Source organism: Lissotriton helveticus, chromosome 5_1 (genome assembly GCF_964261635.1).
Source record: "Lissotriton helveticus chromosome 5_1, aLisHel1.1, whole genome shotgun sequence".
Lineage (NCBI taxonomy): Eukaryota > Metazoa > Chordata > Amphibia > Caudata > Salamandridae > Lissotriton > Lissotriton helveticus.
Genome location: NC_136065.1, coordinates 2108235505 through 2108252807, shown reverse-complemented (window position 1 = coordinate 2108252807; position 17303 = coordinate 2108235505). Strand labels below are relative to the sequence as shown.

At 42.6% G+C, this 17303-nt stretch overlaps 1 protein-coding gene across 1 annotated transcript in view; it reads left to right on the top strand.

Annotated features, from left to right (window-relative positions):
* The window catches only part of LOC144756380 (bile salt-activated lipase-like), an 80066-nt gene that overhangs the window by 46613 nt on the left and 16150 nt on the right, over positions 1-17303 (top strand). The window contains exons 7-10 of the mRNA XM_078646159.1: positions 960-1077; positions 4141-4327; positions 5402-5605; positions 10564-10761. Coding sequence (XP_078502285.1) covers positions 960-1077; positions 4141-4327; positions 5402-5605; positions 10564-10761 — 707 coding nt within the window. The remainder of the gene's footprint in view (positions 1-959; positions 1078-4140; positions 4328-5401; positions 5606-10563; positions 10762-17303) is intronic.

Genomic DNA, 17303 nt, shown 5'->3' with positions numbered 1-17303 from the left:
GGGGGTGGGTGGGGTGGGGGTGTGGGGATGTTTGTATTATATAAAAATGTCTGACACTGCTGTGCCTGCTTCATTGATGTATGCAACAGAACCCGGTGACCGGGGCTTTGCATTTATATTCATGCAGACTAATAAAAAGTGTTGTGAAAAAAAAATGCATAATAAAAAAAAAAATGTTAACTTCAGCTGGGGATTTACTATTTTTAATTTAAACTTCGGGAAAATATTTTTTGTTTACTTTAATGTATTTAAATTAATAAAGATGTCATTAAAATTTAAATAATCATTTTGTAGATCTTTTATTATGTTCTACAATTAAAAGAAATAAACAACATTAATTTATGTTAATATCTATTATACATTTTTTAAACAATTATTTTTCGACTGAAACTTTTTTTTACTGTTACTTATACCTTACCATAGGGTAACTCTAGTCTCTCCCTATGGTAAAATATAGGGAAAATAAAAAAAAAGTGTATTCAACCTTTAAATAAATTAGTAAAATATTTTAATATTAATGTAATGTAAACATTATTTTCAATGGGATTTCATTTTGAATCCCTACCTCTTATTTTCTATAGAATGGTTTTGAAGTATTAGTGGCTGGCCATGTGTGATGCTAGACTTACTACTGTTTCTGTTTTTGCAGCAGTAACTCACACTCATAAATTCGTCTCCATCCCCTTTTTCAGGGCGTGAAGAAGGGTTAGTTTAGAGTTTTAAGTAACTTTATACTCAGATTTTGTAAATAGCCAAAAGCAGTAAAGTTATTCGAAAGTGTAAGAGTAAATTACATGTATAAATTACTCACAAATGTACGTAACCTTTGTGAGTGGCCCGAACGTGTTTAATCGCCTCGTCAAATGCGCAAAAAATAGACTATCTCTCTAAAGTGACACACCAATGCGAGACCTCCATGGCCTTTGACTTGTCTGTGACATGGTTTTTGCTATTTTCAGATAGCAGAGAAAGTGGGGTGCCCGGTGAGCGACAACGAGGCCATGGTGAACTGCATGAAGTCCACAGACCCACGAGCCATCACCATGGCGCACAAACTGGTCCTTGTTGGCCTGCAGTGTAAGTCTCTCCTCCCAAACCATCTCCTTGCTTTGCTTTAGAAGAACATGCCTATTTCACTCATGTGGTTAGTTTCCAACCCTGCTTTCTTCCTTTGACACTTTTTCCTATTTTCCTTTTTCTCGCTCTTTCTTCCCTTTCTGCCCCCTTCGCGCTCTCTGTCTCTCTCTGTCGGTCTTGCTCTGTATTAATCTCTCATGATGAAACATTAATCCTGCTCCCCCGAAATAAGCACGAGTCCCCCCAACAGCAACAACCAGCCCAAATGAAGACAAGCTAGTGTGTCTGTGAGTTGCCTAATGGAGGCCTGACATGGTCAGATGTGCACTTATTCCATTCGGTGGGTGGAGCTACTACTGTTAGAAACGTGGAGCCAGATGTAGAAGGAAGCTGCAAGTTTAGTTGGTCAGGGAACTAGGTGCTAGCATAAAACCCCAGGTTAAAATCACAGAGGGCATCCTTCCATCCTTAAGACGTTGCTCAACTGATTATGAGCAGGCCTGGGCGAAGTTCGCTGAGTTTTGCTACGCGAAACTCAGCGAAGTTACAAAAAAACTCAGCGAAGTTCTACGAGTGGTGGAGTGCAATGCGAACTGCTGTTTGTGCTGGTATTCCTGCCGCAGCTCGTGCTCCTGAACTTACCGTTCGCGATCGGGGGAAAAAACTCTGCTGCACATCACAAATCGGAGTTTTCTGCACTCCGCGAACTCCGTGGAGTGCGAAGTGCAGAAAACTCCGCGAACGGAGCGATGCTCACTGCCCAGGCCTAATTATGAGTAAATTGGGCAATCATGAGCCACCTGGAGCCAGGAGCACAATTGGGGTTAACACCTGTTTCTGTTTTCTAAAGGCAGTTTTATATGTAGTATCAGTAGAAACTGAGATGCCTGCACAGTGTCAAAGGGCGTTCCCATCATAGTGGGGGTGTGGCAACATGCAAATGAAGGCAACCTTTCTGCTTGTGCGCTTGTTCTATGTTATTAAAGTGAGGGAAGAAACAAAAAACGTACTGTGGGTGCGCTAAATGCGTGTAAATAAACCTACCACCAAATCTTTGCCCATCCCCCTTGTCCTTATGGAGGGGCATGGATGGTTACAGAAACCCTCGCTCGGGTGTCCTTCCCACAGAGGTGGAAGTGAGTAGGATCGTAAGGGCACGACGTGCCCATACTTTTTTTTAATTTAAGTACAACAGTTCCCACACTTTGGGTGAAAAGAGAACTCTCCTGGGATGTTAATTCTGACAGTTGAAATGGTTGAGCTGAAGTGTAAGGCTGGGGGTCTTCTGTGTTGTGAAACCAAGGGAGGGGCAGACAGCTAAATAAGCCTTCTTGCCAGGGTGCCTGCTGCCTGAAAGAAATGTAAATGTGCGCAACTGGTCAGTCTGCGAGTGTAAAGGGGGCTCGGAAGCCTACCTTCTACTGTGTGTAATGCAAGTTTAATATAATGTCTTGCACACTCACAGTACTTTCTGTCACAGACTGGGACCTCGTAGCACTAAACATACACACGTCACTGTTCTCCACTGCACCAACCAGGATTCAGTTCTGTGGCTCTCCATTTACAGACACAGACCTCTGCAGTGCACTAATAGGGGTTTCATAATGTACGAAAGTGCATATCTCACTGATTAACTCAATTTGCATTTATTTTTCCTTAATTTATATGTACTTACCTGAAGGTGAAACACTGAAAAAAAGATGCAGAACATTTTGTTTTTTTAGCCACGCCTTTGACCCCGCGACCATGCTCATCCCGCTCCCATTTAGGTGTAGTATCTCTGGCCCATAGTTTTTTAAATGCACTTCGATCGGTGCCTTTGCATAGGGTCTCAGGCTGAGCTCTCTCAGAGGTTCTTGGTCCCCTTCAAGAGGACTGGAGGTTCCTTGGGCCCGATTCACAGAACTAACTTAAGACAAAATTCTAAACTTGCTACTTTTGTTATTCACAGAAGGCATTTAGTAGTAGTAAAGTTAGGATTTTGTCTTAAGACAGACTTAAGACAAAATCCTAACTTATCTGTCTTAAATCTGTCTTAAGTCTGTCTTCAGTCAAACCTAAGACAAAATCCTAACGTTACTACTACTAAATGCCTTCTGTGAATACCAAAAGTAGTAAGTTTAGGATTTTGTCTTAAGTTAATTCTGTGAATCAGGCCCCTTGAGCAGAGAAGTCGGTATCTGCGTGGCTTCCAAGGGGGTGTGGCTAGGAAGACCACCACAGTAGTGAGTGCAGCCTTTTAAACCACTCACCCACGTGTCATCCTTCTGTGGGCCCCTTAACTGTTTAGGGTTCCAGCAGACAAACGTTAAGCGGTGAGTGTATTTCTGTGCCACACTGTGTGCTCCACTGTGTTCTACCCATATGCAAACTCCTTGAGTAGCACATGCTGTGAGTTGCTCTCTTGTTCTCCTCAGCAAAACGCACACAGAAAAGTTTGCTTCCCCCCTCTTTTAATAATCGAATTTATGTGTTTAACAGCACAATCAAGCTTTGAGACTTGGGCAACAACTGCTATATAAAAGAAAAGTTAATGTTCTGGTAATGTAGCAATACTTACTATTTTCTTTTTAAAAAATGGTGGTTTCCTGTTGCCTTTAAAAACGCGAACCCGCTATTGATCTGATTCAACAGGAGTTACAAAACTTGGTATACTTGCAACTAATAACAGCGAAAAGGCTCCACCTCTCCATAAATCCACCATTTAACTTACCTCTCTCTTTCTTTGTGCTCATCGTCAGCTGGCATTCTAAAAACAAGCGCAACTTCCTGTGAAAAGACGCCAAATAGGAAGAAAAAAAATAAGCCCAACTGAATTATCATACGTTTGAGTAGCAACGAGAGGAGTGAGCATGAAATTACAGATTTGTTGCTGTAAACACTTTGACACCCCTAGAGGCAGCTGAAGGTGCTGTGTAATAAGCTAATAGGCTATAGTAAGGTTTAACATTGTCGAAGCATCGAACCAAGTTTGGCCAAGCGCTTTACCAAGGTCCAGTGTTTCTTACTGGCCTTTTGCTATTTACTCCCCTCATCCCTACTCCTGGTATTTCTCTCCGACAGATCCCTTGATATATTATATGCCCTTCGCCCCGGTCATCGATGGCGACTTCATCCCCGCGGAGCCAGAGACCCTTTTCAAGAACGCAGCCAACGTGGACTACTTGGCGGGATTGAACAACATGGACGGCCACCTCTTCGCAGGCATCGACGTGCCTCAAATCAACCAGCCCCTTCAGAAGATCAACCCGTAAGGAGATGAACCCGGGTGCGGGTGGGGGAGATACTGTCATTTTAAGGATTTTGGGGCCCTGGGCAAGACACATTTTTGGGGGCCCCTGTATGGTAATTTTTTTTCTTTACTCATTCCATCCTAATTCAAACCTGCATGATGCCAAACTATTACAAATAACAGGTTAAACTTTAACAGGGTCACAAAAAAACAGTCGTAATATGTCTTGCACAGGACCCTAAAAATCCTAGTGGATATACAGTTTGCACCTGTATTTTGGGGCTCATTGCAGTCAGGGGCTGTGTGCCTGGTGCGCTTTGCTGGTACAATAGAGGGACTCCGAGGATTATACGGTTACGATATGTAAATGTAAATGTACAGGAATTTATATAGCGCAAATCACCGAGCGGTTTCTAAGCGCTTGCTTAGGGAACCCGTCCTGGTATTCCCCTGTGAGATAACCCCGGCAGGGTATCCGCAAGGTGAAAGCCAGGCATCCCGCCGCGAGGGGCCGTTGTGGAGATTAAGCAAGCTATTGCCCAGAGTCGCAGAGTGTGAACCCGTGAATCGAGTAGGCACCGGAGCTAGAATTGTCAAGTCCATGGACATTTTAGGACTCAAGACCCTGCCGAGCCGGGAATTGAACCCTGGTCCCGGGCTGACTTCTGCTTCCAGGTCTGCCTCCTCTAACCAGTGAGTCACACTTCTCCACTATACACTATACACGATACACACAAAGGTTTCTATTTGACGATTTCAAAATGGGTAACTCAATTGTGGCCCACTTATAAACATGTACCCTGAGTGCATCCGTTCTGCAACCAGCGGGAAATGCATAAATCAAAGACCTCACTTAGATCTCGGTGGACGGGTTACTCTGTCACAAATAAATCCAGTTATATCGTATGGGATTTCGATTTTGGCGGACGGGGTATCCTTCACCGCTGTGACGGACGAACCCTCCGCTGAAATCTAAATCAGGCCCAAAAACATTTTGGACAGGCTTCTTTGTTTTAAAGGACTCCTCGGCGCCCACCCCCAACAGCACCCATTTCCTTTTGTAAGTGTTTTACTTTCTCTTTATGTTTGCAGGGACACTGTGTTAAAGCTGGTAGAAGACCTGACATTAGAGAAGGGGGTTCAGGGTGCAAATATGGCCTACAACGTGTACACTCAGGCCTGGGCCGTGTCACCCGACCAGGAGACCATGAAAAGGACAATCGTGGATTTGGAAACAGACTATTTGTTCCTGGTTCCGACCCAAACAGCCCTGGCCCTGCACCACCGCAACGCCCAGTGAGTATTATGTTATTCAGAAAGGTCAATTTTTTGTGTCATGTGATTGTGAATATATGTCTTTGCTTTTTCCAGATTCAGTGAGTTGTAGGGGGCATCTCGAAGTGTCAAAGGTGACCCTGAATGTCTTTTCTAGACCTGGGTGACATTTTTATTACACCGGAGTAATCTGAGTAATTTCTCTTTACTCTTGTAATGTGGAATTAATAAACATTATGTGATTACACCCTCCTGCCTGTGTAAATCAGAATAATTTGGAACAAAAATGCCTATAGTGAGAGCACAGGAACAGGGTGCAAGTGGCTGCTACTGTTCGTGTTATTTTCCATTTAGCTCTATTTTGTCAGCATAAAATGCATCCTCTGGTCCCCTTTGGACGCAAGAGTGGATTTTGCACTAAGGAAATAGCGCTAAACGCTGGGTTACGTTCTTCGTGTAATTCTGCATAATCTCATGTAATATTGCTGTAATTTCGTATTATTCTAAAGTGAATGGTGCAGTTATGCCACCGGCACATAATTCTGCACAACATGTTTACTCTGACGCAAACAAAAAAGACCCCCTGCTGCAATTTACCTCCTCAGTGCTCCTTTCCTCATATTCATGTACAACTTTACTCTCTCTCCATTGCCTTCTCACATTTTCTTGGTCGCTGCTGCTCTGAAATCCAGTATTTGTATTTGTAAAGCGCACCATTACCTAAGGGTGTCAAGGCGCTGTGGGCCGTCTTGAAGATTAAGCGAGCTCTGCCCTGGAACCTTCTTCCACTATCTCGTACTCATCAACTTTCATAGGTTTCATAACTTAGGAATTCAAAGCACCGTCCTGCTGTGGGTTACATCCTACCGCGCTGAGCAGATGCCTCACCACAATTCTTCACCCCTTTTCCTTTGCAGAGTTGAATTCCTTCAATGGGTATTTCTCAAGACTCAATCATGACTCCATTTCTGTCCAACATCTACTTTATTCAACCACCTACCTTGAAATTCCTATTTAATCTCAACCCCTGTAACTACGCTGATGAAATGCAAATCATTCCAAACTTAATCTGATCTTGGCACCAAGCCACATGGAAATCCCAAAAAGTAGTGATCTCATGATGTTTGGAACCACCTCAAGGTCAAGGGCAGAAAAATGGAGATTCCAACCTGTGACCACTAGATGGACCACCAAATAAAGTAGACAACACTGTCGCTGTGCACGGAAAAACTTTATTGAGGACAATCAATGTCCGTTAACCGTCTGTCCCCCCTTCCACCATCGAAACTTCCAACCAACTATTGTCTTGTGCAGAGTACTGCATGGGGACAACAACCACACTTCTCCTACCTTTGCACAGCACAAAACTAAACAAGTTAACTACAACTAAATAATCTTACTTCTACATGAATTATACATATAACTCCATACAATATTCTATACCTAAACATTATAAGAGCTATTGTGCATAAAACAACAAAACTCTTCCGCATACACATAAAATGAACATGCGGTAATTAAATATTCACTGTGCAACAAAATCCTCCAATCTCTCTGGTGGTACAAGTGATCTCCCCCTTCTAGTAACCTTCCTTGGGGGAATAGATGTATGACCTACAGAATTATTCATGTCAAAACACTTGGATGCTTGGAAATCTCCTCCTGTCACAACCTCAGACACAGCTTCCTCTTGTACACACACAATGCTTTCGCGCTCACGTCTCAATGCCACTCTATCCATCAGCCACAAATTGTAGACCAGTATAACTCAGCAACACTTTAGAAATTCCTTCTCTAAGGAAAACGTTTTCCAGAAAAGATATCGCAGCTTGGAATCCATGTTAGACCAAATCTATTTCTGGTCACTTCAAAAACAAATCAACTAGTACCACTACATACTTAGGAGTAACATAGAAATCTAAAACAGGTCCCAAAACGTCAACAGCCAGAAACTCACATGGACCTTCCAGACATTGCATAGGACTAATTGGTAGTCTTAAAACATTTCAGCTTTTGTGTGCATTGGTACTTTGAATACAGTCACACAAAAACCTATCTACCTCAAGGTCAAGTGCAGGCTACCAATATGAAGCCTTAGCCCTCAATTTTGATTTGATTACTCCTGCCCCTTGTATATCAAATTAAAAAATCCCAACTTTCAGACTGCAACGTGGAGCTGTCCTTCCTCCTCTTAAAATAAAACCATGTTTATCCACAGAAAGTTAATTCCTCCCTTCCCAGAATTTCTAAAAATCCTCATCCATTGAACTTCTCTTAGGCCACCAAATACTGATGTACCCTTTAATTGTATTCAAAACCTGGTTGTCATTATACTCTACTTTCCACTGTTCTTCCAAAATTGCACTTGCAACAGAATAGATAACATTCAACAGTGCCACATAATGCTCATCACATCCATTATGTGCATTCTCTTCCATGGGCACCAGAGACCTACTCAAGAAAACTGAAACCTAGTTTTATGTTCCTGGATTATATTCAACAGCATAGTTACCACCAAGCAACAGCAATGACATTGTTGCTATTACTGGAGATGCTTTCAAAATACCAGAAGTGGTGAGTGGTTTATGATCTGTGTGCAGTGTGAATTCCAAAGCCCACACATACTGTCTGAATATATCTATAGTCCACATACATGCACGCATTTCCTGCTCAATTACTGAAAATCTCTCTTTGGAAGGGGAAAAGAATTGTTAAGCAATGGACAGGGTACATTCCTCACCATTTTCCATAACATGTGAAAGCAAAGCATCCAACCCCTTTCCATTGGCATCAGTCAAAATCAGTGTGCAGAACAGTCAACATTCTGCAAGGGAATCGCCCTGCCAATGTCATTTTTGATAGACTCACAATCCTTTTGTAATGTCTCATCCCATTGGAATACTTGTTGAAGCTTGATTAACTGCCTCAGCCCATAAGTCTTGCTAGCAAGGTCCTTCACAAACTTAACTCTACCAACACTAAAAAAGATCTAATTTCATCTTTACTCGTGGGGGGTGAAGGTACCCTTATAGAGATGAAAGTCTCTATCTTGGGTTTAATGCCTGATTCACTAACATCATGACCAAGATACGTGACAGACTTCACAGCAAATTTTCAGTTTTTAACTCCTGCATTCAACCCTCTCTCCTTTGGAATACCCAAAGCGCTCCTTAATTTTCTGTCATGATTTCCTTGCTCTTTTCTATAACAAATATATCATCCTGGAAAGAGATAACCCCTTTAACTTCATTGAATAGTTTGACCATCATCCTCTGGAATGTCACTGCTGTGGAGGCTAACCCAAAGGGCATCTCAACAAATCTAAAGTAACCAAAAGAGGTAACAAAGGCAGTAAGGCTTCTACTTTTGGCATGTAGAGCTTTATGATTGTATGGCGAGGTCGGATCTATTGTGGAAAACGATTTCACACCACTGATCTCTGCCAATATCTCATTTACCTTAGGCAGTAAACTTCTTAATGATAATACTCCTAATTAGGTCTGTAAGGTTAACGTATAACCTCATCTGTCCACTCGCTTTGCAGACAACAACCAAAGGGGCCAACCATTCGTACTATTTACGGGCATCTCAACAAATCTAAAGTAACCAAAATAGATAACAAAGGCAGTAAGACTTCTACGTTTGGCATGTAGGGCTTTCTGATTGTATGGCGAGGTCAGATTTATTGTGGAAAACGATTTCACACCAATGGTCTCTGCCAACATCTAATTTACCTTAGGCAGTAAACTTCTTAATGATAATATTCCTATTATGGTCTCTAAGGTTAACGTATAACCTCATCTGTCCACTCGCTTTGCAGACAACAACCAAAGGGGCCAACCATTCGTACTATTTACATACTCTAAAATACCTTTCTTCAACAATTTGTTTAATTTAGACTGAACCATTCCTAAGTCCCTCTGATACACTCAATCCAACAAAGATGGTCCATATTCAGATACATACAGCTTATACCTATGCGGGCTAGTTTTAAATACAAACTTTTTAACTAATTGTGTGCACAAACGTGGAGAATTTACAACTATTGCGAATTGTGGAAAGCATTAAAACATGGCCTACTTAGCCATATACCAATAATAAGCAGAATATGAAATATAGACCTTGGGAAGTATCTACTCACAGCTTTGTCTCTTACTACTCTCCACATCACAGAATACTGATGCATAGCATATGTGGAGCATAGCATCAAACTTCAAGTAACACGGTCAACAACTCCCCCAAGGACCATACTGAATCTAAAATTCTCCCAACCATTCCCTCTGAAAAGGGGCTTAGGAACCAGTGGAAATCAGAATTTTCTGTAAACAACAGGTTATTTGCCAATGTTTTGCAGCTTGATGCACAGCAGACACATCTAGATAAAGTGCATTCTGTTACATACTTGTGAATTATACAGGTGTGGCTGTTTTATCTAGAAGTATGGGTACTTCCACCCCCAGCTGGCCCTAAGCCTAAATATTCTATTGCACCATTTCTATAGTGTTTTTCTACCCCAGATAAGGCCTGACAGCTCTTTCTGGGTGTACATGTAAAGGAGCTGCTCAGTTTGCTGTGCATGGCTGATAGAGTGTTGGCTTCAGGTATGGTCTGGGAGTAGAATGCTTTATTGTAGTGTGTAAGGTATCTAGGTGTGCTCCGCCATGTCACAGCTCATGTTAGGGTGCACCAGAGAGGGGGGTAAGGTCCGCCTTAGGCATGCACATGGCTGTATATTATTAACTGGCTGCCTGATGCTTGTGTTCCACATAAACAATGCAGTCTTTATGGGTTTTTGAAATTCTAGATGGTTTTTTATCATCCCTATTTCTGCTGGAAGGATGTTTTAAAACTCTGAAGAGCATTTGGCAACAGCCTTGCCATTGCCTCAGATGGATGCAGATGTGGTGCTCATACTTAGGGTTTTTGATGGTGCTGAATCCTGTGTTTGATACTCAGTCTCTCCTTTCACTTTATTATAGGAACGCTAAGACCTACAGTTACCTGTTCTCCCACGCCTCGCGAATGCCCATTTACCCCAGCTGGGTAGGAGCAGACCATGCAGATGATCTCCAGTACATCTACGGCAAGCCCTTCACCACCCCCCTCGCCTACCGGCCTAGGGACCGAGATGTCGCAAAATATATGATCGCGTACTGGACAAACTTCGCAAAAACGGGGTAAGTACCCAGACCACTGCTCAAGCACCGACCTTTGGCTGCATGTGGAGCATTACTCCTGTAGAGCATATATATGTCTGTCTGTCTATCTAGCTCCCATATAGGTGTATATATGATGCAGAGAAAATAAATAAATATATATATATATATATATACATATACATATATATATATATATATATATATATATATATTTATATTCTACAGAGACCATAAATATGGATAATAACATGGTATTTAGAGCATCTGTATCAATAAACACGTTCACTCTAGTGCTACCACACTGCAAACTCCAAATTCTTGTTTATTACCACAGTACAGCAAACTTCACGTGAGAAAATAGCATATTACATTCCGTGCACCAACATACAGGGCCAGATTTACCAATTTCTCATGCAGCGCGTTACAGCAGCTGCATATGCCTTTCAATAGGACCCCTGACAGGACCATAACTATACAATGGTTATCATCCACGAGAAGGAGAGAGCAGGAGTGCACCATATTTGCTGAAATAGGGCACTCTACTCTCTTCTCCCTAGCGCCGGTGCTAAAATGAACTGCCATGTGCCACAGCGCCACCTTTGTGCCATAGTGCCCGGGTGTCTCCGTGAGTCAAGCATAGGTTTTGTACTTGAAGGGTACCCTTCCAGGACAAAATACTATGCTAGACTAATTTAAAAAAATGCTCCCACTTTGTATGTGGGCTGTGAAGTGCACCACACATGCGAAGTCAGAAAATAAAGGAGAGAAAAGCAATTATATAGCGCTTACTACCCGTGATGAGGCGTCAAAGCGCTTTTTCAGCGAGTAGCATGCTACTCCGGAACCCATAGAGGATTAGTGTTGAATTAGTATAGTGAAACATGCAAGTACATTTTAAGTGGTGGATAGGTTAGTCAGTTATTTGGATTTGGAATGGTAGCAGAAGGATAGAGGAGCGCAAAGGTTTGTATTTATATAGCGCTTGTTACCCCTGGTGGGGTGTTGACGCACGCTATTCAGGAAGCCCATAAAGGATTAGTGGTGAATTAATATGGTGAAATATGAAGTAATTTCAGTGGTGGATATTAGTCAGTTATTTGAAGTGAGAAGGTTGTCACTCCCCCCATCCACCGCCACCATATGGCGGCTCCGCTTGACAAAGCTGCTCTAAACTTGCTATGCAGATCAGAAATTGGATTCACTTAATTGAAGAGTTTCATGCAGATTCATCGAATGACGCAAAAGTGAGGAAGAAATCCTAAAATGCCTTTCAATAGGACCCCTGACAGGACCATAACTATACAATGGTTATCATCCACAGAGCGTAATATTCTATTTACTACCATTGTTGAGCCTAGGGAGGGGCTACGGCTCATGAGAAGCACAGTCGTGAGTAGGTCATGAAGCCCCCCTCCACCCTCAACAATGTTTATAAATCACTATTTACTGCCTCACATATTGTATTTTACAATTGCTTTGCACATAAAACAACTCTCTTTATGGTCAAGTGACTGTGACTTTGTCTCTGTTTTAATTCAATTTATTGCGTCCAGGCTTTGGTTAATTATCATTTTAAAAGCAAACATAGAAAAATACCACAGCATAAGCAATATGGGCAGATTTACTAAGATTTTACACCTTGTTTGCATCACTAAAATGACGTAAATCGATGCAAAATCTCTATATCTAATTTCCTTTCCAGCGCTAAACTTGTTTAGCACTGGAAACAATGTGAAAATAACGCGAAGCAGCAATTACTTAGTGCCAAGGGAGCGTACCATGGGTGGTGCATGGGCATTCCCATCCAATCAGCCAAGGTTTCTGACGCTTAACACAATTGACTAAATAAAGTAGGAAGGGATAAGCATCAGAAAATAGCGCAACCTTCAACCAGGCGCTATGAAGGAGAAATGCAATTACAATACAATACAATACATCAAATGTGTGATGAAAGTTGCACTTTACTCTAGAACAGCGTTTCCCAAACTGTGGTCGGCGGACCCCCAGGGGTCCGTGACACATTCCCAGGGGGTCCTCAGGACTCGAGTACCTGTCGTAGTGAAAAATGAAACACCCATGCGTCCTCACAGCACACAAGAGCTGTGAATGTTGGCGCAGGGGCTGCGAGACCACAACAATACAATCGGGAGGCGGGGGCAGCGAATGTCCAGTGGGCAGTCAGGGGGGCAGGGCCGCAGGGGGCACAGCGGCTGGGGAAATGAGCGTAACAGAAGGCAAAAGGGGCACAAAAACAAGGGAAAACAAGTGGCACAGAGGGCACAAGGGCAAAAAAAAATGAGAGGAAAACGAAGTGGAACAGAGGGCAGAAAGGCACAAAAAACAAGTGGAACAGAGGGCAGAAGGGCACAAAAAACGAGGGAAAAACGAGTGGAACAGCGTAGAAAATCATAAAAAACGAGTGGAACAGAGGGCAGAAAGGCACAAAAAACGGGTGGAACAGAGGGCAGAAGGGCACAAAAAATGAGGGGAAAACGAGTGGAACAGAGGGCAGAAAGGCACAAAAACGAGTGGAACAGAGGGCAGAAAGGCACAAAAAACGAGTGGAACAGAGGGCAGAAGGGCACAAAAAAACAAGGGAAAAACGAGTGGAACAGAGGGCAGAAAGGCACCAAAAATGAGGGGGAAACGAGTGGCACAGAGGGCAGAAAGGCACAAAAAACTAGGGAAAAACAAGGGCAGAAAGGCACAAAAAACGAGTGGAACAGAGAGCAGAAGGGCACAAAAAGCGAGGGAAAAACGAGTGGAACAGAGGGCAGAAAGGCACAAAAAACGAGGGAAAACGAGTGGAACAGAGGGCAAAAAGGCACAAGAAACGAGTGGAACAGAGGGCAGAAAGGCACAAAAAAAAAGGAAAAAAGAGTGGAACAGAAGGTAAAAGGGGCACAAAAACGAGGGAAAAACGAGTGGCACAGAGGGCAGATGGGCACAAAAAAACGAATGGCACAGAGGCAGAATACAGAAATATAGGGGCAGCTAAGAACAGAAGGCAGAGCGAGCAGAGGGGCACGGGGGCAGCGAGGGGAACAGAAGGAAAGACTGGGCAGAGAAAGCATGGGGACAGCGAGGGGAACAGAGGGAAGAAAAAGGGGCACGGACCACGTACAGGCAGCGGGGGAAGACAGACAACAGCAGTCACAGACACAACAATGAAAATACAGGCAGTACAATAAAAGCAATAAAACGTTGAAAGGCACATGTGTATAGGTTACCGTTACTTGGCAGGCAGGTAAAAATAGATGCAGCCAGGATCAGAGGTAGGATTTTCGTGCTGCTGTCTGATTGCTCACTTTCCACAAGCCCTTGGATACCACTAAATAATACACTGCTGTATGCATACATGTCCATGCCAACAGACCCAATTCAGGCTGTCTCCCTCTTGAAATTGCCTCTGCTTCAAAAGGCGTTTTTAAAAAGAAATTTACATTGTACAAATTGCTTGGGTGTCCCCGGCTTCCAGTACTGATTCAGTGGGGGCCCTCAGGAGTCAAAAGTTTGTGAACCACTGCTCTAGAAAGTGGGATTTCTTGGTTTGGTCTGATCCTGTTCAGTAGTTTCCTAAAATTTTGCATTTAAAATATTTTGGTGAACTTGAAAGAGTTACAAATAGATTTAACTGACCTTGCAAATGTGTATTTTTGGTGTGTTTATAACGTCAGTGGTGTTTGATACATTCACACAAACGTTGGCAGAGGCTCATTATATTTAGCTTACGATTGGTATTTTAAATTTGTTTACATTTGTCAAGGGGGGCACAGTTAAAAGAAGGGGGTGTAAAAAGTGTTCATTTGGTATTTACTGTTGCATCATCGGATACATTCACAGGAAAGATGGCAGACGTTGGGCGTCTGTGGGTATGACAAGGTTGATGCAGATCCATCCGGGTGGGGGGAGGGGCAAATTAAAAAGGCAGGCACAAACATTATCAGTGGCTAATACATGTGGTGTTCTTAAATAAATCTGCTTCAGATTTGGCAGGCTGGCCGCACATTCAAACCCTGTGCAGGGATCATGAGTTTCATGCAGATAGGACTGGGGGGAGGGGCACAGGTAATCTGGGGCAAAATAAACCATTGAATTGCTAATACCTCTGGTGCAGTTTTACTGATCTGCTACACTTTGCTCCCTTTCGAAATGTTGAGTTTCTGCAAATCTGTTAGGGGAAGGGCTCCTAATCGGATGATAAAAATCAACATTTCCCACTTTATGTCAGTAGGGTTATTTGCGCAGAAAAAAACCTGGAGCGGAATTACACCCAACATGAGACATGGTATGGTGGAACTCTGTCCAGTTTAAAAAAAAAATGCATTAATAGATGGACCATTAGTTTGAAGATCGTCCTTAAATGTGGGTTTGTAGACCGTCTGCGGGCATACATTTAAAGGAATAAAAGACTCCCACATTAGACATTGAGACTATTTGTTCCTACTGTCCATTTTGAAAATTGTTTTAAAAAAATGCTGTTGCAGGCCACAGCTAAAGCTAACCCCGCTGCTCGGTTGGTTAGAGCACACGCGCTTCCAACTGTTAGAAGTACTATATAATAAAAAACCACAGAAATTCACTGGAAAAAAACAGAAGGTTAAAATGAAGGTTTGGTAACCTTTGGTAACAACACCTCAGCATATATTTAAAAATAGCCTTTGAAATTCACTTAAACATCACAGTTAAAGTACTGTTATGGGTGGAAGACATGATAAAAGCCTCTGAAGTTTATTGCTCAAGTGCAGTTATGGTTACAAAACAAAACCTTAAAACCACTGAAATTCACCACTTATGGTTAGGTAAACGTCCTATAACTCATGAACCATCCACTCACTGCTCAGGAGCCCACATCTGATTCCACTGGTGACGTTAAATGGCATCAGTGTGACGTCATTGATGACCTCATCAATAATGACCCATCAATATCTTAACTTTTGGTTAAGAAACTTATTATGATATTGGAAGGGCGAGATTTTGATCGATACCTTATCACTATTGATCTAAACCCCGATCTGGTCGACTGAACCTTTGTTGCCTGTCATTGAGGGAAGAAAGTGCATCTCTTACCAAGTTAGTTCACCCAATAAAGGACTCCGCTCCAAAAGATCACAAACAACTTCTAGCTTTCAAAAGTTTATTGTAAGGTTAGGATAAGCTGCAAATACAGGCATCTCAGAATGAGATTCACGAGATACACAGGTCCAACTACATACATGTGCTCTCTGAAAGCCCTCAGACGAGCAACGGAAATTACCAGCACAAGTTCTAAGAATAATAAAGCTATCAGCATTGACGCATATTGAGATCTCTCCTTCATTTAAGTTGGAGGAAAAACACACAGGTTAGGCTGTCCCTACCCTGCTCTAGATGGTATCCCTACTTAACCAAGTCTCAACCTAACAAAAGGTGTCAGCAGTGAATGACCCCCAAGGGAAGTCACTCACTCTTAGTCTCTTGGTGAAAACCTATAGTTCTCCAGTCATGACCCCTCTCTGCCTACCCATCCGCTCTCTAAAGGGTCCTCAGGCATCTGCTCTAACCCCACCCAGGGGTGCTGTCCCTAATACAAAACAGTCAACAACATTTGAGACGCCCCTCGTGAGACGCCCCTCACGTGGTGTAGCTTCTGGCTTTTTCCATGCTGCTTTGTATTGGGCCTCATACGTTGGAGTTGACCTTGCTTCTCAGACTCTTCTCCGGCCCGCTGATACCCCTTAAAACATTCCGGAACCCTCCTCCATGTCTGGGCCGTCTTCTGAACAGACCTCTATTCATATTATTTATAATTGGATCCCCCCTTTTCTCTTGCAGACAGACATCTGCAGCCAAGATCCCAACTCTCATAGACTTCCAAAAAGTTTCGCAACATTTCTCGGCCCAGACCAGTACGTGTAAATCAATGTTAAAACATTTCAGGCCTACAGCATTTCTCATAATAATTATAGCATTCAACTTCTTCATTAATTAAAGCATGTTAATACTTTTATTCTATTATTCAGTAAACACATCTATAAATCATGGCCCATTAATGCAATGACCAAAACATTAGTGAAATCCATGTCGTGAAAAGAAACACCTTCCCCTTCCCTTCTAGCTCTGGCCCTGAGGCCTACCACATTCTGCGTTTAACCACATGCCATCTTACATTTTAGCAGCTACACGACATGGATTCAGGAATAATCACATCTAATAAAATCATATAGTGTCACACATTTCTGTATTAGTTCCACTTCTTCTTAAATCTTTACATTAGCTATACATTCAGAATATAATTGCAGATACTACTAGCACTCATGGCATTTCTCCTCATGATTTGTGCTTACTACGGGTAAGTGTGATGCACTCATACATTTAGGTCAGTTTGCGCTCTCTCAGTTCCCCCCTTTGATGACCTCTCGGGGTCATCACTAACATTTAAACTGCAGTTATTGCTAGCATAACTTGTCTCTGCGTTTCCAGAGCCCTCAGACTCCTGTACTGATTATCTTGTATGGCAGCCAATCTCTGCAGCTGCTCTCTTTGGGCCCTTTCCGACCTTTTTGCTCTGTACCATTTGA